This window comes from Procambarus clarkii, chromosome 11, assembly GCF_040958095.1.
Source record: "Procambarus clarkii isolate CNS0578487 chromosome 11, FALCON_Pclarkii_2.0, whole genome shotgun sequence".
NCBI lineage: Eukaryota > Metazoa > Arthropoda > Malacostraca > Decapoda > Cambaridae > Procambarus > Procambarus clarkii.
The window spans coordinates 37,282,042-37,306,672 of NC_091160.1; the positions used below are offsets into that span (position 1 = coordinate 37,282,042).

General features: G+C 43.0%; 2 protein-coding genes across 4 annotated transcripts in view; one reads left to right on the top strand and one right to left on the bottom strand.

The window, feature by feature from the left end:
• LOC123758317 (syndecan) overlaps window positions 1-24,631 on the bottom strand; it is a 453,223-nt gene that overhangs the window by 303,150 nt on the left and 125,442 nt on the right. The gene's annotated exons all lie outside the window — the stretch shown is intronic.
• Rassf (Ras association family member) overlaps window positions 1-24,631 on the top strand; it is a 45,464-nt gene that overhangs the window by 18,671 nt on the left and 2,162 nt on the right. The window contains exons 2-10 of one of the 3 annotated variants that reach the window (XM_045742548.2): window positions 10,646-10,852; window positions 14,321-14,415; window positions 14,571-14,704; window positions 16,416-16,491; window positions 18,173-18,328; window positions 19,979-20,671; window positions 21,284-21,476; window positions 21,862-21,983; window positions 23,380-23,477. In XM_045742548.2, coding sequence (XP_045598504.1) covers window positions 10,813-10,852; window positions 14,321-14,415; window positions 14,571-14,704; window positions 16,416-16,491; window positions 18,173-18,328; window positions 19,979-20,671; window positions 21,284-21,476; window positions 21,862-21,983; window positions 23,380-23,477 — 1,607 coding nt within the window. In that variant the 5' untranslated portion in view covers window positions 10,646-10,812. Of the gene's footprint in view, window positions 1-10,645; window positions 10,853-14,320; window positions 14,416-14,570; window positions 14,705-16,415; window positions 16,492-18,172; window positions 18,329-19,972; window positions 20,672-21,283; window positions 21,477-21,861; window positions 21,984-23,379; window positions 23,478-24,631 lie in introns of all 3 variants that reach the window. The other 2 variants (XM_045742547.2, XM_069322611.1) reach the window with 2 other exon arrangements.

Here is a 24,631-nt window from a genome sequence, read left to right on the forward strand (position 1 = left end):
GTGTACGTCACCAGGGTGTACACCAGCCTGTGTGTACGTCACCAGGGTGTACACCACCCTGTGTGTACGTCACCAGGGTGTACACTACCTTGTGTGTACGTCACCAGGATGTACACCAGCCTGTGTGTACGTCACCAGGGTGTACACCAGCCTGTGTGTACGTCACCAGGGTGTACACTACCTTGTGTGTACGTCACCAGGGTGTACACCAGCCTGTGTGTACGTCACCAGGGTGTACACCACCCTGTGTGTACGTCACCAGGGTGTACACTACCTTGTGTGTACGTCACCAGGGTGTACACCAGCCTGTGTGTACGTCACCAGGGTGTACACCAGCCTGTGTGTACGTCACCAGGGTGTACACCAGCCTGTATGTACGTCACCAGGGTGTACACCAGCCTGTGTGTACGTCACCAGGGTGTACACCAGCCTGTGTGTACGTCACCAGGGTGTACACCAGCCTGTGTGTACGTCACCAGGGTGTACACCAGCCTGTGTGTACGTCACCAGGGTGTACACCAGCCTGTGTGTACGTCACCAGGGTGTACACCAGCCTGTGTGTACGTCACCAGGGTGCACACCAGCCTGTGTGTACGTCACCAGGGTGTACACCAGCCTGTGTGTACGTCACCAGGGTGTACACTACCTTGTGTGTACGTCACCAGGGTGTACACCAGCCTGTGTGTACGTCACCAGGGTGTACACCACCCTGTGTGTACGTCACCAGGGTGTACACTACCTTGTGTGTACGTCACCAGGGTGTACACCAGCCTGTGTGTACGTCACCAGGGTGTACACCAGCCTGTGTGTACGTCACCAGGGTGTACACCAGCCTGTATGTACGTCACCAGGGTGTACACCAGCCTGTGTGTACGTCACCAGGGTGTACACCAGCCTGTGTGTACGTCACCAGGGTGTACACCAGCCTGTGTGTACGTCACCAGGGTGTACACCAGCCTGTGTGTACGTCACCAGGGTATACACCAGCCTGTGTGTACGTCACCAGGGTATACACCAGCCTGTGTGTACGTCACCAGGGTGTACACCAGCCTGTGTGTACGTCACCAGGGTGTACACCAGCCTGTGTGTACGTCACCAGGGTGCACACCAGCCTGTGTGTACGTCACCAGGGTGCACACCAGCCTGTGTGTACGTCACCAGGGTGCACACCAGCCTGTGTGTACGTCACCAGGGTGTACACCAGCCTGTGTGTACGTCACCAGGGTGTACACCAGCCTGTGTGTACGTCACTAGGGTGTACACCAGCCTGTGTGTACGTCACCAGGGTGTACACCAGCCTGTGTGTACATCACCAGGGTGTACAGTCCACATCACTAATGTGTACATCATAAGTCATGTACACCCAAACAGTGTACATCACCAGTCATGTACACCCACAACAGTGTACACCCCAACAGTGTACACCACCAGGCATGTACACCCCAACAGTGTACACCACCAGTCATGTACACCCCAACAGTGTACACCACCAGGCATGTACACCCCAACAGTGTACACCACCAGTCATGTACACCCCAACAGTGTACACCACCAGTCATGTACACCCCAACAGTGTACACCACCAGTCATGTACACCCCAACAGTGTACACCCAAACAGTGTACACCACCAGGCATGTACACCCTAACAGTGTACACCACCAGTCATGTACACCCCAACAGTGTACACCCCAACAGTGTACACCACCAGTCATGTACACCCCAACAGTGTACACCACCAGTCATGTACACCCCAACAGTGTACACCCAAACAGTGTACACCACCAGGCATGTACACCCCAACAGTGTACACCACCAGTCATGTACACCCCAACAGTGTACACCCAAACAGTGTACACCACCAGGCATGTACACCCTAACAGTGTACACCACCAGTCATGTACACCCCAACAGTGTACACCCCAACAGTGTACACCACCAGTCATGTACACCCCAACAGTGTACACCACCAGTCATGAACACCCCAACAGTGTACACCACCAGGCATGTACACCCCAACAGTGTACACCACCAGTCATGAACACCCCAACAGTGTACACCACCAGGCATGTACACCCTAACAGTGTACACCACCAGTCTGTTACTCATGTATATCTTGGTGACATCCCCATACAACACATGTATGATAATACAGCATACAACACTAGTGTATAATAATACAGTGTCACAGTAACCATACACAATTATACACCATCACATACACCTATACACACACACGCGCGTGTATAATACTCAGTGTCAGTATACGATAAACGACTGTATCATACAAGAAAATACACCAATATACAGTAGTGCAATGTCTCTTGCGAGAGAAGTGGCCGTGTACGAAACTGACCACTTGCTGCCTGTGTCTTGACAAGATGGCCGCTGCCTTCTCTAGGTTGTATTTGTTGTGTGTTCTTGTTTGTCTAGTGTATTGTTTGTCTGCCTAGTGTATTGTTTGTCTGCCTAGTATATTGTTTGTCTGCCTAGTATATTGTTTGTCTGCCTAGTGTATTGTTTGTCTGCCTAGTATATTGTTTGTCTGCCTAGTGTATTGTTTGTCTGCCTAGTGTATTGTTTGTCTGCCTAGTGTATTGTTTGTCTGCCTAGTATATTGTTTGTCTGCCTAGTGTATTGTTTGTCTGCCTAGTGTATTGTTTGTCTGCCTAGTGTATTGTTTGTCTGCCTAGTATATTGTTTGTCTGCCTAGTGTATTGTTTGTCTGCCTAGTGTATTGTTTGTCTGCCTAGTGTATTGTTTGTCTGCCTAGTGTATTGTTTGTCTGCCTAGTGTATTGTTTGTCTGTCTAGTGTATTGTTTGTCTGCCTAGTGTATTGTTTGTCTGCCTAGTGTATTGTTTGTCTGCCTAGTGTATTGTTTGTCTGCCTAGTGTATTGTTTGTCTGCCTAGTGTATTGTTTGTCTGTCTAGTGTATTGTTTGTCTGCCTAGTGTATTGTTTGTCTGCCTAGTATATTGTTTGTCTGCCTAGTATATTGTTTGTCTGCCTAGTGTATTGTTTGTCTGCCTAGTGTATTGTTTGTCTGCCTAGTGTATTGTTTGTCTGCCTAGTGTATTGTTTGTCTGCCTAGTATATTGTTTGTCTGCCTAGTGTATTGTTTGTCTGCCTAGTATATTGTTTGTCTGCCTAGTGTATTGTTTGTCTGCCTAGTATATTGTTTGTCTGCCTAGTATATTGTTTGTCTGCCTAGTATATTGTTTGTCTGCCTAGTATATTGTTTGTAATTAGTTTGTTTTAATTTACACGTTAAATGCCAAAGACATTCAGAATGGCAGGTGTGTGTGTGTGTGTGTGTGTGTGTGTGTGTGTGTGTGTGTGTGTGTCTGTGTGTCTGTGTGTGTGTGTGTGTGTGTGTGTGTGTGTCTGTGTGTGTGTGTGTGTGTGTGTGTGTGTGTGTGTGTGTGTGTGTCTGTGTGTCTGTGTGTGTGTGTGTGTGTGTGTGTGTGTGTGTGTGTGTGTGTGTGTGTGTGTGTCTGTGTGTGTGTGTGTGTGTGTGTGTGTCTGTGTGTGTCTGTGTGTGTGTGTGTGTGTGTGTGTGTGTGTGTGTGTGTGTGTGTCTGTGTGTGTGTGTGTGTGTGTGTGTGTGTGTGTCTGTGTGTGTGTCTGTGTGTGTGTGTGTGTGTGTGTGTGTGTGTGTGTGTGTGTGTGTGTGTGTGTGTGTGTGTCTGTGTGTGTGTGGGTGTGTGTGTGTGTGTCTGTGTGTGTGTGTGTGTGTGTGTGTGTGTGTGTGTGTGTGTGTGTGTGTGTGTGTGTCTGTGTGTGTGTCTGTGTGTGTGTGTGTGTGTGTGTGTGTGTGTGTGTGTGTGTGTGTGTGTGTGTGTCTGTGTGTGTGTGTGTGTGTGTGTGTGTGTGTGTGTGTGTCTGTGTGTGTGTGTGTGTGTGTGTGTGTGTGTGTGTGTGTGTGTGTGTGTGTGTGTCTGTGTGTGTGTGTGTGTGTGTGTGTGTGTGTGTGTCTGTGTGTGTGTGTGTGTGTGTGTGTGTGTGTGTGTGTGTGTGTGTCTGTGTGTGTGTGTGTCTGTGTGTGTGTGTGTCTGTGTGTGTGTGTGTGTGTGTGTCTGTGTGTGTGTGTGTCTGTGTGTGTGTGTGTCTGTGTGTGTGTGTGTGTCTGTGTGTGTGTGTGTGTGTGTGTGTGTGTGTGTGTGTGTGTGTGTGTGTGTGTGTGTGTGTGTACTCACCTAGTTGTACTCACCTAGTTGTGTTTGCGGGGGTTGAGCTCTGGCTCTTTGGTCCCGCCTCTCAACCGTCAATCAACAGGTGTACAGATTCCTGAGCCTATCGGGCTCTGTCATATCTACACTTGAAACTGTGTATGGAGTCAGCCTCCACCACATCACCCCCTAATGCATTCCATTTGTCAACCACTCTGACACTAAAAAAGTTCTTTCTAATATTTCTGTGGCTCATTTGGGCACTCAGTTTCCACCTGTGTCCCCTAGTGCGTGTGCCCCTTGTGTTAAATAGACTGTCTTTATCTACCCTATTAATTCCCTTCAGAATCTTGAATGTGGTGATCATGTCCCCCCTAACTCTTCTGTCTTCCAGCGAAGTGAGGTTTAATTCCCGTAGTCTCTCCTCGTAGCTCATACCTCTCAGCTCGGGTACTAGTCTGGTGGCAAACCTTTGAACCTTTTCCAGTTTAGTCTTATCCTTGACTAGATATGGACTCCATGCTGGGGCTGCATACTCCAGGATTGGCCTGACATATGTGGTATACAAAGTTCTGAATGATTCTTTACACAAGTTTCTGAATGCCGTCCGTATGTTGGCCAGCCTGGCATATGCCGCTGATGTTATCCGCTTGATATGTGCTGCAGGAGACAGGTCTGGCGTGATATCAACCCCCAAGTCTTTTTCCTTCTCTGACTCCTGAAGAATTTCCTCTCCCAGATGATACCTTGTATCTGGCCTCCTGCTCCCTACACCTATCTTCATTACATTACATTTGGTTGGGTTAAACTCTAACAACCATTTGTTCGACCATTCCTTCAGCTTGTCTAGGTCTTCTTGAAGCCTCAAACAGTCCTCTTCTGTTTTAATCCTTCTCATAATTTTAGCATCGTCCGCAAACATTGAGAGAAATGAATCGATACCCTCCGGGAGATCATTTACATATATCAGAAACAAGATAGGACCGAGTACAGAGCCCTGTGGGACTCCACTGGTGACTTCACGCCAATCGGAGGTCTCACCCCTCACCGTAACTCTCTGCTTCCTATTGCTTAGATACTCCCATATCCACTGGAGCACCTTACCAGCTACACCTGCCTGTCTCTCCAGCTTATGTACCAGCCTCTTATGCGATACTGTGTCAAAGGCTTTCCGACAATCCAAGAACATGCAGTCCGCCCAGCCCTCTCTTTCTTGCTTAATCTTTGTCACCTGATCGTAGAATTCTATCAAGCCTGTAAGGCAAGATTTACCCTCCCTGAACCCATGTTGGCGATTTGTCACGAAGTCCCTTCTCTCCAGATGTGTTACCAGGTTTTTTCTCACGGGCTTCTCCATCACCTTGCATGGTATACAAGTCAAGGACACTGGCCTGTAGTTCAGTGCCTCTTGCCTGTCGCCCTTTTTGTATATTGGGACCACATTCGCCGTCTTCCATATTTCTGGTAGGTCTCCTGTCTCCAGTGACTTACTATACACTATGGAGAGTGGCAAGCAAAGTGCCTCTGCACACTCTTTCAGTATCCATGGTGAGATCCCATCTGGACCAACAGCCTTTCTAATATCCAGATCCAGCAGGTGTCTCTTGACCTCCTCTCTCGTAATTTCAAACTCTTCCAAGTCCACCTGGTTTATCTCCCTTTCTCCTAGCACAGTGACCTCACCTTGTTCTATTGTGAAGACCTCCTGGAACCTCTTGTTGAGTTCTTCACACACCTCTCTGTCATTCTCAGTATACCCGTCCTCGCCTGTTCGAAGTTTCAATACCTGTTCTTTCACTGTTGTTTTCCTTCTGATGTGACTGTGGAGTAGCTTTGGTTCGGTCTTGGCTTTGTTTGCTATATCATTTTCAAAACTTTTCTCTGCTTCTCTTCTCACCCTGACGTACTCATTCCTTGTTCTCTTGTATCTCTCTCTGCTTTCTGGTGTTCTGTTATTCCGGAAGTTCCTCCACGCCCTTTTGTTCAGTTTCTTCGTTTCCATACATGCCCTATTATACCATGGATTCTTTTGTTGCTTCTCGGATTTTTCCCTTTGGGCCGGGATGAACCTGTTTACTGCCTCCTGACACTTTTGGGTAACATAGTCCATCATACCCTGTACAGACTTGTCTCTGAGGTCTGTGTCCCAAGGTATTTCACTTAGGAAACTTCTCATCTGTTCATAATTCCCCTTTCGGTATGCCAGCCTTTTGATTCCTAGTTCTTTTTGGGGGGAGATAAGTCCTAGCTCTACCAGGTACTCAAAGTTCAATACACTGTGGTCACTCATTCCCAAGGGCGCTTCCATCTTAACTTCCCTTATATCCCATTCATTTAGGGTAAATATCAAATCAAGCATTGCTGGTTCATCTTCTCCTCTCATTCTTGTTGGCTCTTTGATGTGCTGGCTTAGGAAGTTTCTTGTTGCCACGTCCAGCAGCTTAGCTCTCCATGTTTCTGGTCCTCCATGCGGGTCTCTGTTCTTCCAATCAATGTGTGTGTGTGTATGTGTGTGTACTCACCTATTTGTACTCACCTATTTGTGCTTGCGGGGGTTGAGCTTTGGCTCTTTGGTCCCACCTCTCAACTGTCAATCAACTGGTGTACAGATTCCTGAGCCTACTGGGCTCTATCATATCTACATTTAAAACTGTGTATGGAGTCAGCCTCCACCACATCACTGCCTAATGCATTCCATCCGTTAACTACTCTGACACTGAAAAAGTTCCTTCTAACGTCTCTGTGGCTCATGTGGGTACTCAGTTTCCACCTGTGTCCCCTTGTTCGCGTCCCACCAGTGTTGAATAGTTTATCCTTGTTTACCCGGTCGATTCCTCTGAGGATTTTGTAGGTTGTGATCATGTCTCCCCTTACTCTTCTGTCTTCCAGTGTCGTAAGGTGCATTTCCCGCAGCCTTTCCTCGTAACTCATGCCTCTTAGTTCTGGGACTAGTCTAGTGGCATACCTTTGGACTTTTTCCAGCTTCGTTTTGTGCTTGACAAGGTACGGGCTCCATGCTGGGGCCGCATACTCCAGGATTGGTCTTACATATGTGGTGTACAAGATTCTGAATGATTCCTTACACAGGTTCCTGAACGCTGTTCTGATGTTAGCCAGCCTCGCATATGCCGCAGACGTTATTCTTTTTATGTGGGCTTCAGGAGACAGGTTTGGTGTGATATCAATTCCTAGATCCTTCTCTCTGTCCGTTTCATGAAGGACTTCATCTTCCAATCTGTATCCTGTGTCTGGCCTCCAGTTTCCACTGCCTAGTTTCATTACCTTACATTTACTCGGGTTGAACCTTAGTAGCCATTTGTTGGACCATTCATCTAGGTCATCTTGTAGTCTCATACTGTCTTCCTCCGTCTTAATCCTCCTCATATTTTTTGTATCATCAGCAAACAATGAGAGGAATGATTCTATATCCTCTGGGAGATCATTTACATATATAAGAAACAGTATGGGTCCAAGGACTGAACCCTGCGGGACTAGTGACGTCTCGCCAATCTGAGACCTCACCCCTCACAGTGACTCGCTGTCTTCTCTTACTTAGGTACTCCCTTATCCAATGGAGTACCTTCCCTTTCACTCCAGCCTGCATCTCCAGCTTTCGCACTAGTCTCTGGTGTGGCACTGTGTCAAAAGCTTTCTGGCAATCCAAAAATATGCAGTCTGCCCATCCCTCTCTTTCTTGTTTGATTCTTGTTGGCTGATCGTAGAATTCAATTAATCCTGTGAGGTTATCTTCAGGTCATCTTGAGATGATTTCGGGGCTTTAGTGTCCCCGCGGCCCGGTCCTCGACCAGGCCTCCACCCCTAGGAAGCAGCCCGTGACAGCTGACTAACACCCAGGTACCTATTTTACTGCTAGGTAACAGGGGCATAGGGTGAAAGAAACTCTGCCCATTGTTTCTCGCCGGCGCCTGGGATCGAACCCGGGATCACAGGATCACAAGTCCAGTGTGCTGTCCGCTCGGCCGACCGGCTCCCTGTGAGGCATGACTTGCCATCCCTGAAACCATGTTGGTGTTGTGTCACAAAGTTCCTTCGCTCCAGATGTTCTACTAGCTTTTTTCGCACAATCTTCTCCATCAGCTTGTATGGTATGCAAGTTAGGGACACTGGCCTGTAGTTCAGTGCCTCCTGTCTATCCCCCTTCTTGTATATCGGGACTACGTTTGCCGCCTTCCAGATTTTTGGCAGTTCACCTGTTACCAGTGATTTATTATACACCGTGGAGAGTGGCAGGCACAGTGCTTCTGCTCCTTCCTTTAGTATCCATGGCGATATTCCACCCGGGCCTATGGCCTTTGTCACATCCAACATTAGCAAAAGCTTCCTTACATCTCCATTTGTAATTTAAATTCCTCTAGTGGTGTCTGGTTAACTATTCCTTCTCTTATCTCTGGAACTTCTCCTTGCTCTAATGTGAAGACTTCCTGGAATTTCTTATTAAGTTCCTCGCATACTTCTTTGTCACACACTGTGTGTGTGTGTGTGTGTGTGTGTGTGTGTGTACTCACCTAGTTGTACTCACGTAGTTGTGTTTGCGGGGGTTGAGCTCTGGCTCTTTGGTCCCGCCTCTCAACCGTCAATCAACAGGTGTACAGGTTCCTGAGCCTATCGGGCTCTGTCATATCTACACTTGAAACTGTGTATGGAGTCAGCCTCCACCACATCACTTCCTAATGCATTCCATTTGTCAACCACTCTGACACTAAAAAAGTTCTTTCTAATATCTCTGTGGCTCATTTGGGCACTCAGTTTCCACCTGTGTCCCCTTGTGCGTGTTCCCCTTGTGTTAAATAGACTGCCTTTATCTACCCTATCAATCCCCTTCAGAATCTTGAATGTGGTGATCATGTCCCCCCTAACTCTTCTGTCTTCCAGCGAAGTGAGGTTTAATTCCCGTAGTCTCTCCTCGTAGCTCATACCTCTCAGCTCGGGTACTAGTCTGGTGGCAAACCTTTGTGTGTGTGTGTGTGTGTGTGTGTGTGTGTGTGTGTGTGTGATGTTTAGCTTTAAAAGTGGTTTGTTGGCTGTATTTGTTCCCTGAGAATCTTCTATGTCTTCATCATGTCCCCCCTCTTCCTCATCATCGCATGTTTTTAGTGAGGTTTCCTCTCTCTTTCCTTGTAGCTCAATCCCCTCAGCACAGGAACTAGATTCCATATCTTTATAGATAGTTTAGCTACTGTATTTGTTTTTTTAGGTGCGGGTCTCTCTCTCTCTCTCTCTCTCTCTCTCTCTCTCTCTCTCTCTCTCTCTCTCTCTCTCTCTCTCTCTCTCTCTCTCTCTCTCTCTCTCTCTCTCTCCCATCTGGTTGAAGAACTAATCAATTTGTCAAGAAAGATTATTACCATTCTCTAAACCTGTGCTGTTGTTTAGAGAGAGAGAGAGAGAGAGAGAGAGAGAGAGAGAGAGAGAGAGAGAGAGAGAGAGAGAGAGAGAGAGAGAGAGAGAGAGAGAGAGAGAGAGAGCTAGGCTGTATAAATACTCTACTAGTTTGTTTCGGGGCGATCTCACCACCGGAGTTTTTTCCCCTACCCGAGTACACCAGAATTTCCCCTCTCAGTTAGTGGCGGTGCTGTGTGTGTCTGGCCCCCTGTTGGCCGCGTCCACCATCACCACGTGTGTGTTGGGGGGGGGGGGAGGTACTGTTTACCGTGTCAAAATGTACAAAACATTCTTTTTGCTGTTTTGGTTATAATAATAATAATAATAACACAGACTAATCACACTAATGTAATGTATCAAATGTAATGTTAGTGGGACTACACATCGCGTAGGTTCGAATCCACATCACGGCTCCTACCGATTATCTGAATAATAATATGAATATGTATATGAATAGCTATCCCCGTGGCGCTGCGGTAAGACAATCGCCTTGTGCTTCGCGATCGATTTGGCCTGGGTTTGTATCCTGGCCGGGGGAGGAATGACTGGGCGCCAGTCCTTAACTGTAGCTTCTGTTCATCCAACGGTGAATGGGTACCTGGTTGTTAAGCGATTTGGGGGGTCATATTCCAGGGAAGGAATTATCAGGGGAAAGTGCTAAACCATTACGACTATATAACACTGGGAAGGGGTCAGGCTAAGGATTTGGGATGGGACGGTGGGATGGAATGGTGCCCAGCCACTTGTGGACGGTCGGGGGATTGAACTTTGCCCAACATGTTTCCTGACCCCTGAGAGTGTAAGACCCACGAGAACAGTGACTCTCATAGGCAGTGTCCTCAATTGTGTCCTGAAAGGTGCGCGCGCGCGGATGCGTGCATGCGTGCTATGATCCGTCTTCACGTCGCTCGCGAACGCTTCTCTCCGGAATGTTTGCAAATTTTGGTCCAGATTACATAATGTAGTAATCTGCGCATAATATACCGTTTTAATAAAGTTTATATAACAGATAATATTGTATGTGTTCAATAAAACTATTTGAACGTTATATTGGTTTGTCTTTTTACTTTTAAAAGTTGCAAGAGCATATTTGAAGATCGAGAATACACGACCCGGAAGTTTGAGGTGCCGTCCCGTCGTAATGTTTACATAGGTGGAGGGATGTTTCTGTAATCATCTGGTGGTAGTGAGAGATGCGACCACTTGCAGGATGCTGAGGCTCACCACCTGACACCTTCTCAAGATGTGGCAGTGCAGGAAGTGTGGTCGACCAGTCTACTTTGGTGAGTGGCACTCGTGAACAGGTGGTTGGTGCAGGATACACCCTTGTGGCCTCTAGGGCGGGTCACCTCTGGCCTCCCTTCGGGGGGAGGGTCACCTCTGGCCTCCCTTCGGGGGGAGGGTCACCTCTGGCCTCCCTTGGGAGGGGGGTCACCTCTGGCCTCTCATGAAGGAGATAACCTCTGACCACCCTTGAGGGGGTTACCTCTGGTCTCCCTTAAGAGAGGTCACCTTTGGTCACCCTTGAGGGGATTACCTCTGGTCTCCCTTAAGAGGGGATCACCTCTGGCTTCCCTTTGGGGGGCATCATCTCTGGCTTCACCTTAGGGAGTCATTTTGGCCTCCCTTGCTGGGGGGGGGTTACCTCTAGCCTCCCTTGGAGGGGTTACCTCTAGCCTCCCTTGGGGGGGTTACCTCTGGCCTCCCTTGCAGTGGGGTACCTCTGGCCTCCCTTGGGGGAGTTACCTCTGGCCTCCCTTGAGGGGGATAATCTCTGGCCTCCCTTGAGGGGGTCACCTCTGGCCTCCCTTGCAGGAGGTTACCTCTGGCCTACCCTTGGGTTCCCCTTGGGCAATATCTATTATTTCTATGTTTACAGTTTACTCTCACATTCCTAAGACAGTTTTGAGTTTAATGTCTTAGTGTGTCAAGTTTACTGTGTCGAGGTGAAGGCGGTTCAACTTCACTGAATAGGCTGTCAATAAATATACTGTACTGTACTAAAATTTTTATTCAAATTTGTCCTGAAAATGAGTTATTGGACAGTGACATTCATCCCTTGAGTGAATATATATTACTGTATTATTTTCAAGTTGGGTTTCAGAATACAATATAATTTGATTTTGTGTATTTTATGATTATTGTTTTCAGAAATAATTTATATTTGTGCAGATACATTGGTATTTAAGGTAATGTATTTGAGATAATATGATGTGCATTTATTATCTGTGTACTCACTCAATTCTGCTTGCGGGGGTTGAGCTTTGGCTCTTAGGTCCCACCTCTCAACTGTCAATCAGTTGGTACAGGTTCCTGAGCTTATTGGGCTTTATCATATTTACATATGAAACAGTGTATGGAGTCTGCCTCCACCACATCACTTCCTAATGCATTCTGACTATTTTGTGGGACTACTGAGAAAAGAATGTATAACAACCTCTGTTATTTTCTGGTGCTATATAATCTGGGATTTTGCCCTGTTTTGATAGCATTTTTCAGGGCTCTTGGACTCTTATTAAATTACGTAAGGTACCTTACCTTACCTTGAGGTTACCTTGAGGTGCTTCCAGGGCTTAGCGTCCCCGTGGTCCGGTCGTCGACCAGGCCTCCTGGTTGCTGGACTGGTCAACCAGGCTGTTGGACGCGGCTGCTCGCAGCCTGACGTATGAGTCACAGCCTGGTTGATCAGGTATCCTTTGGAGGTGCTTATCCAGTTCTCTCTTGAACACTGTGAGGGGTCGGCCAGTTATGCCCCTTATGTGTAGTGGAAGCGTGTTGAACAGTCTCGGGCCTCTGATGTTGATAGTTCTCTCTTGAACACTGTGAGGGGTCGGCCAGTTATGTCCCTTATGTGTAGTGGAAGCGTGTTGAACAGTCTCGGGCCTCTGATGTTGATAGTTCTCTCTTGAACACTGTGAGGGGTCGGCCAGTTATGCCCCTTATGTGTAGTGGAAGCGTGTTGAACAGTCTCGGGCCTCTGATGTTGATAGAGTTCTCTCTCAGAGTACCTGTTGCACCTCTGCTCTTTAACGGGGGTATTCTGCACATCCTGCCATGCCTTCTGGTCTCATGTGATGTTATTTCTATGGTATGGTAAAGTTTAGCAGTGCGTGGATGCCTGACACAACTGTAAATTTTGCTTTTCCCTCGCAATAATGGACAACATTTTGTATATCTAAATAACAACAATGGAGAAAGCATTTAGGCCCAGAATTACCATTTTGTTGGCCATATAATCAGCTATTTGTTATTGGCACTTCTGTTTCAATTCGTCTTTTTATCTCGGCTCTTATCACGTTTTCATATCTCTTCCAATTACTATATTGTGTAGTCATACTGTGAGGAATTCAGCAACATGCGACAACAATGCATTGTGAGGAATGCGGCAACTTGCATACTTGCTTAGCACTTTCTCCAAATAATTACCTTTACCTTACCTATTAAATTAAATTCTACTCAAGAGTTTCTAATCATGTTTTATTTTCTTACTTGTTTTGTTCCTAAGTTGTCGGAAAATATGTATATTGTGCTCTCTAGGCCAGCTACAGCTAAGTCATTGAATATGAAAAGCTTAGTGAAAATATTGGATTAGAGTATGCTAGGGTACACACTGCTAGGGTAAGGTATCTGATGTTCGGCCAGTCACTGGTGTAAGGTTGCTGAAGACTGACAATTTTACCTTAAGGTTTTCATACAATACTTATGTATTAGATTATATTTATCACAATATTCAGTTACTGTAATGTATATGTTTTAATATATATTGCAACAAAAGTGGCAATCTGAAGGTAAAATTCCTTGTCCACCACTGTTATAAATGTAGAAACTAAAAATATATATTTTGAATACATATCTTGATTTTAATAGTGAGGAAGAGAAAGATGGTGGGGGCAAGACAGCTGCCCATGCTCTGTCAAACCTAATTAAGCTTGGTTTAATTAGGTTTTGTATCTATCTATCCACACTTAATGTTTTATCAAGCAAGCCCAAAAAATATAATTAAAATATCATTGCTTGGTATACTGTATACCACAGTAAACCTACTGAGTTTTCTAACCACTAAAAGTTGGTACACTGTGACTTTAGGAATTCTGTACTGTACTCTGCAATACTGCACTGTCCAGCTTCTAGCTTATGTTAGGTTTATTTGAAGTCATTTAAGTGGAAGGGCATGATAATGTAAAATTTCGTTCAGGCTAAGGAAACTTTGTTGAAGTTCAGTTCAAATATGTGTCCTTCAACAGATATTGAAATAGAACATGAGACTTAGGTGTATAATTTCAGCTCAGAAATTGCAATAACGACTTTATCACAAGTCGAGCCTGGCCTCAGGCCGGGCTCGGGGAGTAGAAGAACTCCTAGAACCCTCTCCAGGTATGCTCCATATAACGCAGTACACTGTACATTAGTATCTTTGTAAGTTTGTTTGTATGACATAATTTCACAAAGACTATTGTGGAGATTCTTCTCATAGGTCAATGAACTTTAGTACAGAATTTTGGCCATAAATGAGTTTGGCCTTAAAAGTACAATGTGCATTCTTACTTTTTTTTAATAACAATAGGAACCTTACAATTTAGCTAGGACTATTATGTATATGTACTCTGCAATGTCAGTACCATAATATATATTTCCAGTTAATGGATTTTTGTTTATGTATCTAGTATCTTTAGGTTGTCATAATTTTATAACTCGTAGATTAACTAGCAGATTTTATAGAATTTATCACTGTGAAACATCTACCATTTTAGCGGAGAGAAAGCAATCGCTAGGATTTGACTGGCATCCAAATTGTCTGCGTTGTGAGGAATGTGGCAAGCGACTGAATCCTGGCCAGCACGCAGAGGTAAGAGTCGAGCTGTGAAGCTGGCAAATATAATAAATTTATCTTTAATTAAATATTTGTTGGCATGTTTATATAGGAATTGTTATTAAAGATCCATCTTTACTAATATCTATCATAACTCAAGGTTGATGTAGTTTTTTGTTTTTCCTTTGCAGCACAAGGGAGTTCCATATTGTCATCACCCATGTTATGGAGCTCTCTTTGGTCCCCAACTCTTTGGTCATGGCACACGCAATGAATGCCACACTTCGTTTGGCAAGGTGGAAAACAGGGACGGCCAAGTGAAGAGGTTAGAATCATAATAACAGGTTTAAAGTATTTACTGATATATACAACATGTCATATGACTTTTATTTTCCATATTAGCATATTTTCTGTGGGGAGCCCCTCTGGCTTCCTGGAGCTGTCAGACTGATATACGCTATGTTAGTCTGGAGCATCAGTCTATGGAGTTCTACCTACCGGGGACCACAAACTAGAACCTGGCCTCCCTCTCAGAGAGGCACAGGGAGCGATGGTCTGTGGAAACCCCCATGTGTTTGGGAGCATTCCATATCTGACATCGTGGTTAGGGGTTGGGCACCCAGAAAGGTGGCATGATAAAACGAACTCCACCTGGTTCTTTGCAACCAGAAATTGCAACCGAAGACCGAACAGAGAGACAGAACCCCCCCCCCAAAACATAAGGAAACAAGCAAACAAGCAAACGTCATTCACTACTGCCGTGCCGTTTGTCCGTGCTCCCCTCCCCAGGAGGGAAGGGCTGACTCCATTGACCGATGCCCCAAACTGATATACACTAATATAGCGTATATCAGTCTGATAGCTCCAAGGAGCCTCCGGGGCTTAACCAGAAAATGACATTTCATTACATTAAACACTTTTCTTTTTAAATAATTTGACTGTTGGATTAAAGAATTTCACATCAAAAGTTAGTTATATAGTGATAAATGTTAGCCAGCAAAATAGAGGTCTTGTTTAGTGTTAAGTATTTTTCAGCTGGAAACTATATTGGTAGTTATTGCACTTTAAATACACCTGCATCTCGTGAAAATTACTTGGAAATAGAGAAGCTGCAGGCTAAACATGTCGATTAATAAGGAACCAGGTCATGTAAGCTTAACTGCTGAGAGGATTTGGCTGCTGGAGGTCATGTAAAGCGCTTGAAGGTAATGAAACGTGCTGACTGAAAATTTTGTATCAACGACTTTTAAGTTGCACAAGAAGCCACAATGAAGAGATGAAAAGCTATTGCTCAAATATTACGTCATTGTGGCTTGTTCTTACTAATGAAATCTGGTCATATGTAGACCTTATTATCTGTGACAATTTGTGATCGTTGAATAGAAATATGCGACTAGAAATATGTCAGATTTTTTCCAATGTTTGTAGAGTTAGAAATAGATTTATGCAATTTTGGGTATATGTGCTTGAAAGTCATTGACATATATGTGAAACATGGAGTGCTCTGTATTCTTCAGAGTGGCAGGGAGAAATAAGAAATAAGAAAGCAGAATGGGGATATAAATGTAAACAATTGTCTATAGAAGAGTGCTGGGTAAAAACAATGGATAATGACTCAATAGTGACAGGATGTAAATAATAGATAGTGACTGTAGATGGATGATCAGGGTTTAAATAATAGAGAACAGTTGTGGAAGAGTGGCTAGGAAGTAAACAATAGATAAGAACTGTGCCCTTGTGGGTTTAAAACCTAAAAGAGTATCTTTATATAGAATAAGACAAAAGTTTAAGCTGGCAATTCAATCTTAGGTACAATACATACAGAGTCTTCCTAGGTTAGCCATTTTTCTTGATCAGCTTTTTTTTATTTAAACTGGTACAATCATTTTTGTTAAAAATTGTTTTCCTTATACTGTAATACAGTTCTGATAAAGAAGAGTACATTTTATTAGTGTTGTTTGCCATAAAGATGATTGACCTTTTTTTCTTTAAATTGGTGGCTGTTTATTATGATGTACTGTATGTGTGTGTTTCAGGTCACATATTGAAGCCAAGCTGAAAGCTTACAACCAATACTATGAAGGCAAGCCGGGAGAGCTGAAGAGCAGAGAGGTAAGAAAGTCTCAAGTTAGTCATGTAGGTGTGTTATATGCCTTGTCATAAACATTACCCCCACCTCCATTTACATATTACCCCCATATTCTACTTGGTTCCAGCACAGGGAGGTCCGGGGCTTCCCCCTCCCCCTCCCAGGGAGGGAGGGCTGCGCGGATGAGCGACGTGGTGGTGGAGTGTGATGCTTGCTTGTTTCCTTGGGATTGGAGGGAGTTCTGCCTCTCTTTTTCGGTTTTTAGTTGTAATTTTCTTACCATGTGGGGTTTGTTTTGCTATGCCTACCCTTCTGGATGCTTAACCCCAGTCAATGACAGATAAGAACAAAACCCAACCACAGGGGTGGTTTTCTAGGGCCATTGCTCCCTGCACCTCTCTGAGGGGCCAGGTTTTGGCTCATGGTCTCCGGTAAGCTGAACTCCATAGACAAATTTCCTGATCTAATGTATCACATATTAGCGTGATAGCTCCAGGGAGCTTCAGAGGCTCATCCAAAAAATGGTGTTTCATTACATTAAACGCTGGTTTTTGAAAGATTTTATTATAGACTCTACTTACTCTTTATTCCCTGGGCTGGACGGTAGAGCAACGGTCTCGCCTCTTGACCGTCCAAGTGGTTGGGCACTACAGTATTCCCTTTCCTCGTCCCATCCCAAATCCTTATCCTCATCCGTTTAAAGTGCTATATAGTCGTAATGGCTTGGCACTTTCATCTGATAGTTCCCTTCCCTTTATCCCATGATTGATAACAAAATCACACAGCACATCAAGTGATGGAGCACACATAGCCCCATCTTTTGTAAAGATTTTGCAGCATTCATAATTTTCCTTACAACATGATCATTTTTCCTCCACTCTCTTACCATCTTCTCAGTTATGTCAAATGTTCTTACAGCAGCAGCAGCAGCACAGTTCTTAGATTCCTTGGCCACTTCAATAACTTCTACCTGAAAACTTGATTTATATAGTACTTTCTTCGTTTTACTGGTGGAGCCATGATAACAGTTTGATTAAAATTTATTATTTACCTTATTATGTGCCTTGCTGATAACATGCCAACAATTTCAGATAATTTACAGATATGTAATACATTAAGGTATGATACCTTATAATACATTCAAGGTATTATACCTTATAATACATTCAAGGTATTATACCTTATAATACATTCAAGGTATTATACCTTATAATACATTCAAGGTATTATACCTTATAATACATTCAAGGTATTATACCTTATAATACATTCAAGGTATTATACCTTCTAATACATTCAAGGTATTATACCTTCTAATACATTCAAGGTATTATACCTTCTAATACATTCAAGGTATTATACCTTCTAATACATTCAAGGTATTATACCTTCTAATACATTCAAGGTATTTAATTCATTGCACAGGTATGTCACAGTCTCAGTTGTTTAGAGCTCACCCATCTAAACTTCACCACAAATGGTTATGGTATTCTGGGATCATCTTGTATCACTGATACGAGTTAAAACCATAAAACTTGGACCAAAATTTGGGTGTTGTCTTATCTGACAGTCGCCTTATCCACTGAGATATATGGTCATTATATTTGTATTATGTTTCATACATTTCTCATTATTGTTCACAAATCATGATTGATTAATTATAGTATTTGGCAAGAGGTTGGATAATTTTTCTTTTCATTCCAGGCCAATGGTCGTATGATTCTGGAGGGTGTGCTGAAGATTTACTGGGGAGTGCGTAATGTTATTCACCTTAAGGAAGAGGATGATCAACGAACAATTGCTGTCCGTAGACGCTCGACAGCAAATTCCGCTGCCTTTTACTCGGATAGTGATGATGAGGTTAGTGCAAAAGCTGAAGTCTTACAGTGACCCTCCAATTTTAAGTCCCAGGTTCATAAACCCTAGACTCATATCGGCTTCCCGGGGTCACAGGCTCGTACAGTACACTTCCTCATCATTCTCCCCCTCCACCCACCCATTTGTGTCTGTCAACAGTAGTGTAGATATCCCCCTGGGCAAAGCTAAGTATTGAATCAATGTTTATAACATTGATTTTCTGTTGATTAAATGTTCCTGGAGAATGTCTTGTCCATCAAGTAGTGTGTGTCTACCTTCCTAGTAGATAACCGTCATGGACCTATGGGTCGTGTCTATCCATCTTTCCATTGTACTGTCGCTCAACAGTTTTGTCTATCTTTCCATTGTACTGTCACTCAACAATGACACTTTTGGAAACAAGATTCTACAATATTACAAGATTTGTCATAGCAGGACACTGGAAGATTGCCTGTGTTCACTGAGGAATTTTTCTGGAGGCACCAAATGGTGGCTTGCAATAGCTAGTTTCACGAGATAGCTTCACAACTGTAAGTCTCATCATTCTTTGTGAGTCCTTAATAGCCTACCTGAGACCAAAGGCAAAACCTGGCATCTCCTAACACAGGTATAGGGAGCAGAGGATTCATGATTACCCCTCACTAAAGAAACAAACCCCCAGAAAGGAAGCAATGCAAAATGGACAACTGCAAGGTTCACAAAATTTAAACAGTGCAGCAAAGAACTCGGCAATTTAATCCACCCAGTAGCTCAGTCATACGCCCCAAGTAACAGCTGACCACCACCAGGTGTCAGCACCACAAGAGCTGCCAGCTGCTCTTGTCAACAATTATCAGTTCTTTACCTGATGTCACCCTCTGGACTCAGTCCTGTTGGGGCCCATTGGCATGTACAGTATATAATTTCAATATTTTGTATTTGCTTCAGGTGCATGTATTAACAAGCTTCACTTGTTGTGTGGACTTTTAAAAAGTGTTTGCCATGAGCTGCATGTGCCTAGGGCAGCCCTTCACTAGGGCTACAGTTGGTGGTGTCGCTGCTCAGACAGTGTTGCTGTCCTGGTGGGTTTAGGGTTTCATACCATAGGAGGCAGTACTATAATTGTATCAGATGTTTGATATATGCTGAATTGTAGACGATGACTTGATGGAAAATGATATTACCCGACTGGGATGTACATTATCAGATTTATCACACAAGTTATCAAGCTGTTTATAAATGTCTTTCACCTCCTATTTTGCTAGTCATGTACTGAACATATCGTCTTGCCTTTTGTGATTCAAGAACTTTGTCTTTCATGACATAATAAATTTGTTTTAATATTGTTTGAAAGTTTTTATCGTTTATGGAGGGATATTTATTTATGAGGGGTCTTTTAGCCTTGTGTCAGTTACTGGTAATAGTTAGGCTATTTAGCATCCTGTATATCTTAGAACGTGTTCTCCCAAACATTTTTCAACCAGGTTTTCAATTACTGATGGGTGTACAGAGGTGAATGGTGCCGAGTTGTTCCATGTTGCTCAGGGTTCAAACTCGGATCACTAACCATTAACCTCTGTACAGGGTTTTGCTGAAAGTTTTATTAACACTTACAATTTTCAGTCACAGAAATTTGACCAGTGTAAATAACATTTTTCTATTCCCAAGGAGCAGACCCACTGGCGTGATGATTGTCTGAATGGCTGGCGTACTCCTCAGTCCCCAAGTTCACCTCAAACTCCAAAAGTCAGCACCTTAGGAAGAAGCACATTGTTCTGTGTGTTCCCTAGTGACCAGACACTTAATGAGAGAGAAAATGCAGGGTCTCTCACTCCTGGAATCTCAACTGATGGTATACTTCCTTCAAGAGAAGATGGAGCTGCCATCAGTAATCGAATCTGTGTTCAGCCAGAGATGAAGGATCAGACACCAAAAGAATCTCCAATAAGTTTGAATAATGAAGGGGACTTATGGAAGAATACTGATTTTAAGACATGTAACATGAATGCCTTATTAGATACTGAGTGCAAGAATTCTTCCAACCCACCAAATGGCGTCACTTATGTTACTACTAGAGAGGAGAAGGTGGTTAACTCGGTGCCCCAGAGTGATGAGGCCTCCAGCAGCAACACCAAACACAAGAACTCGTCTTCAGAGGTTATGCTTAATAACAATGCTTCGTCTTATAGTTCCGAGTCTGATTTTCATAATGAAAATAGTAATCCATCAGTCTTAGAAAACAGTGAATCAGGGGAACTTAATTCCAGCCTCGATGACCACACGCCATCAAAAAGGGTGGCTATGAAAACGGGAAGCTCTGCTATTAGAAGACGGCCGGGCAGACGAATGGATAAGACCAAGCTCAAGGTAAGTAATGGGTGCATAAACATTATATTAATGGATGTTTCTCCCATAATGTGCCACAAGGGAATACAAAGATATTTGAATTAGAAACAAGATAAAAATCAAAGAATACAGCTTATTTGAATCCTGCACCTCAGTCTCTCACTTTAACAATAAGTTATACTTGTGTCATAACATTGCCCTGAGAATTTGTCTGTCGTTCACGAAGCTGAATTTGTCTGTGTCCGAAAGTGTAGAAATGAAATAAATTTCGGCTGAGTTTGAGTCACAACAGTGAGATGTTTTTTTCATCTACACACATGCACAGAAAAGTTATTAAAATTATATATATTTCTATTCTAAACTGATAAGTCTATTTTGCCTTCTAGCCACAAGTCACTAGTACTGAGGTACCTTTTCATGGCCACAAGTCACTATCACCCCATAAACACTGAAATGGTGATAAACTGAAAATAAAATGTTTTGAAGAGATAAAAATTGCCGTATTCCCTGAGACTTTTAAGAGCATGCAACATAAAAAAAAAATGCAAAATATTACACATTATATTAAAAAAATGTAATAAAATCAATTTAACACTATATCGATCATTAGTTGATTTACCATGTGTTCAACAGAGACGGTGCTCCATCAATGGCCACTTCTATTTAAGAGAAACGAGCTCCTTCACGCCCCCTCACGGGTCACCGTGTAGTGTGTGGGTGACGTCCTTAATCACAGCCGAGGAGGTTCTCAACATGCTGCTGGAGAAGTATCGAGTGGAAATGTCAACTCGGAATTTTGCCCTATATGTAATTAAAGATAACGGAGGTAAGTGTGCTAAAGGCATAGATTATTGAAACTCTTGTATATAACTTTTGGCTGTGTTTTTAGTAAAGAAAATAAATACTGTATATATAGAGTCAAGACAAAGTTCTGTGTAGGACTAAATGAATGCATCTCTCTCATTTTCAAAGTGCTCAGAACCTCTTCCGCAGCTCTGCCGAGTTACTGTGTTACATTATACCATCATAGTAATGTTACTATATACTGTACCATCATAGATAGTTGAAACAGGTTGGTCGGTGAAAGACCATCTTATGCCATGAGATACTAAGTCTTTTTCAACTTCCTCTGTGATTTTTAAGCTGCCACTTTGATTTTATAAATTATATTTATAAATACATTTGATACAATCTTTGTGTTTTTGCTGTAGAGAGACGAAGGATTAGAGATGATGAATATCCACTGATAACACGAGTGATGCTGGGTCCTCATGAAGATGTGGCACGTGTATTTATTGTGGATGCACAGCAAACAGAAGAGATTTCACCCCAGGTCAGTGTACGATGTCACGCCAGTTTAGTGTGCAATATCACCCCAGGTCAGTGTACGATGTCACTCCAGTTCAGTGTGCAATATCACCCCAAGTCAGTGTAAGGCCCCCAACTATTTCTTGTAAAATGAAATCAGTCCCAATATCCTAAACAAATCCACACATTCCCCTGCTTCAGTGAACTCTTGTTCGTCGAATAAAGTAAGTGAATCCGGCATGTGCATGTTCAGTCAGAGAGGCACCATATACTGTATGTAATATTTGTCCAGTCTAAAAATATTAGTCTCACTTACTCTACTGTCCTGCCATGTGTGATGGTGATAACAATTTTATTCAAGAGTTACTTCTGATGTACAGTATTTGTATGAGGACAGTATTTGAATATCTATACAGTACTGTATCTGTAAATCCCTAATCCGCTTAATTTTCTTGCTTTGAAATTAAAATTTTATGTTTATGTCTATGAGTTCAGACTAATTATTTTCACATCTATCTTTATTTTTCCTGTTCAAAGGAGTGCAGCAGATTATAGAATTCATCACCTATTTATTAGTGTTCAGAAGTGTTTTGTATAATTAATATATATGGAAAAAAAAGGGTTTGGGTTCTCATTGTCGGGAACGGGAAGCCTGATAGGTTTACCAAGGTATCCTTCAGTCAACGACACCTGACCTTTCTCTCGGTGGAATCTGCAATAATTGCTCAACTCCTGAGCTCTTTATTTACTGCTGGATTAAAGAAGACATCAAGGGAAAGTGAACGTGTACAAGCATCTCGCCCCGCCCAGATTATCAGACTTAAGTCTAATCGAACGTAAACAGACTGTTGTAGCCACTTTGATGCATCTCGTCATCACAGTGAGGTGACCCTCGCATGAGTGAAGAATTTTATTCCTAGTTGTGTTAAGAAATAGGTTTATGGAAAAGCTGGGTGGGTTCCTCCTCAGTAAATAGGAGGAGTAGGCTAAGTAGCTAAAGTAGCTAAAAAAATATATATATATATTTTATAATTTTTCATCAGCTTTCAAATATTGTAATTATTTTTCACATTATACGTTATTTCTTTAATTAATTGTAATACAACATGCAGAAATTGTATATGTATACAGTACAATATACAATATTTAAATTAGAATGTAGAAGGTGCCTTAAATCATATGCATGTTTATTTTTTGTTACGTGACACTAATTATATTAAAGTTAAAACAAGCTTTCAGATGAGAATACACTAGTAAATACAAATAAAAATGAATCATAGACTAAATTAGTTTGTTGAATAACAGTTGATATTTTTTCAGTTGTTGTATGATATAATTTAGAGCAAATGGATTTATGGAGTGAGCTACTGGAGAAACTAGACATACAGTACTGTACTTGATTGTAATGGAACTCATTTCAGGTGGCCCAGTTCCTCAACCTCAGCCTGGCCGAGTGCCGAGCCATCCTTCGGCAGTATGAGCAAGAAGAACAGCGGCAGATTCTTGCCGTCAGACAAAAGTTAGTTAAACTCCTGTGGCACTATCTGAAGAGTGTCAGAAGCTGAAAGTTAAATTATATTTGGTTAGGTTAGACATATTTGGGTAGGCCAGTTTACTTTGTGTGGTTATCTGTGGGTGTTCTTACTTTTGTTGTGGCTACAGAATTTGACTTCATTTCTGCACTTTGTCTTAAGTTATAACGATTTCAGGGACAAAGAAATAAACAGGGACAAAGACCAGAAGTAAAGGAAAGATGAGAGCTGGCATATATGTGGTATAGCTGGGACACATCGACTCAAAATGGAAGCAAACATTGTGGCTATATTATGAAAACTAATTAGATGTAGCACAGCAAAGGGATGGTTGTTTGAGTGAAAAGAAATTGGGAGAATTGTCGAGAAAAATATAAATGTTTAAGTTTCCCCTGTAGTAGGTTTTGAGAGTTTTGTTTACTCTTTGTAGCCTGGCCTAAGGTTTGGCCTACCGGGTTTTTGCTTGGTTATTGACGGAAGCAGGGAATTATCAGGAGAAAGCACCAAACCATTACAACTATATTAACACTTGGAAGGGGTTAGGATAAGGATTAGGGATGAGACGAGGGGAAAGGAATGGTGCCCAACCACTTGTGGATGGTCGGGATTTGAACGCCGACCTGCATGAAGCGAGACCGTCGCTCTACCATCCAGCCCAAGTTGTTAGACGAGCTTGGTTATTGAGATTATTTAAGTTTGTGTTCACTGCCTGCAGACCCATATAGCCATCACAACCAGAATGATCCAGTAACTCCTGGAAGAGCTCATCATGCTAATCAATGCTGCAACATTGATTGAGTGCCTCAATCCATGTTGCAGCAATATTTCTTATGCTCTACTTGCTGGTAGAATTATAATGTCTGGATCCTCTTATGCTCACACAGTGAACTCTGTAGGTGCTTATGGCACCCCCAACTTTTCTTAAGTCTTATTCTATACTTCCTGCAATATCTATGACCAGTATGTTGTATTCTAATGCGCCCTGTAAATTTGTCATAGGGATCCAGTACAGTAGTTGCGAAAGACAAGATATTCCTATTCTAAAGCTGTATTGACGAGGGCTGTATATCTTGTTTTTTCTATGATACTGCGCTAGTTAGTTGGCTTCTAAGCCAACTAACACCTTGTCGAAAGTTTGAAT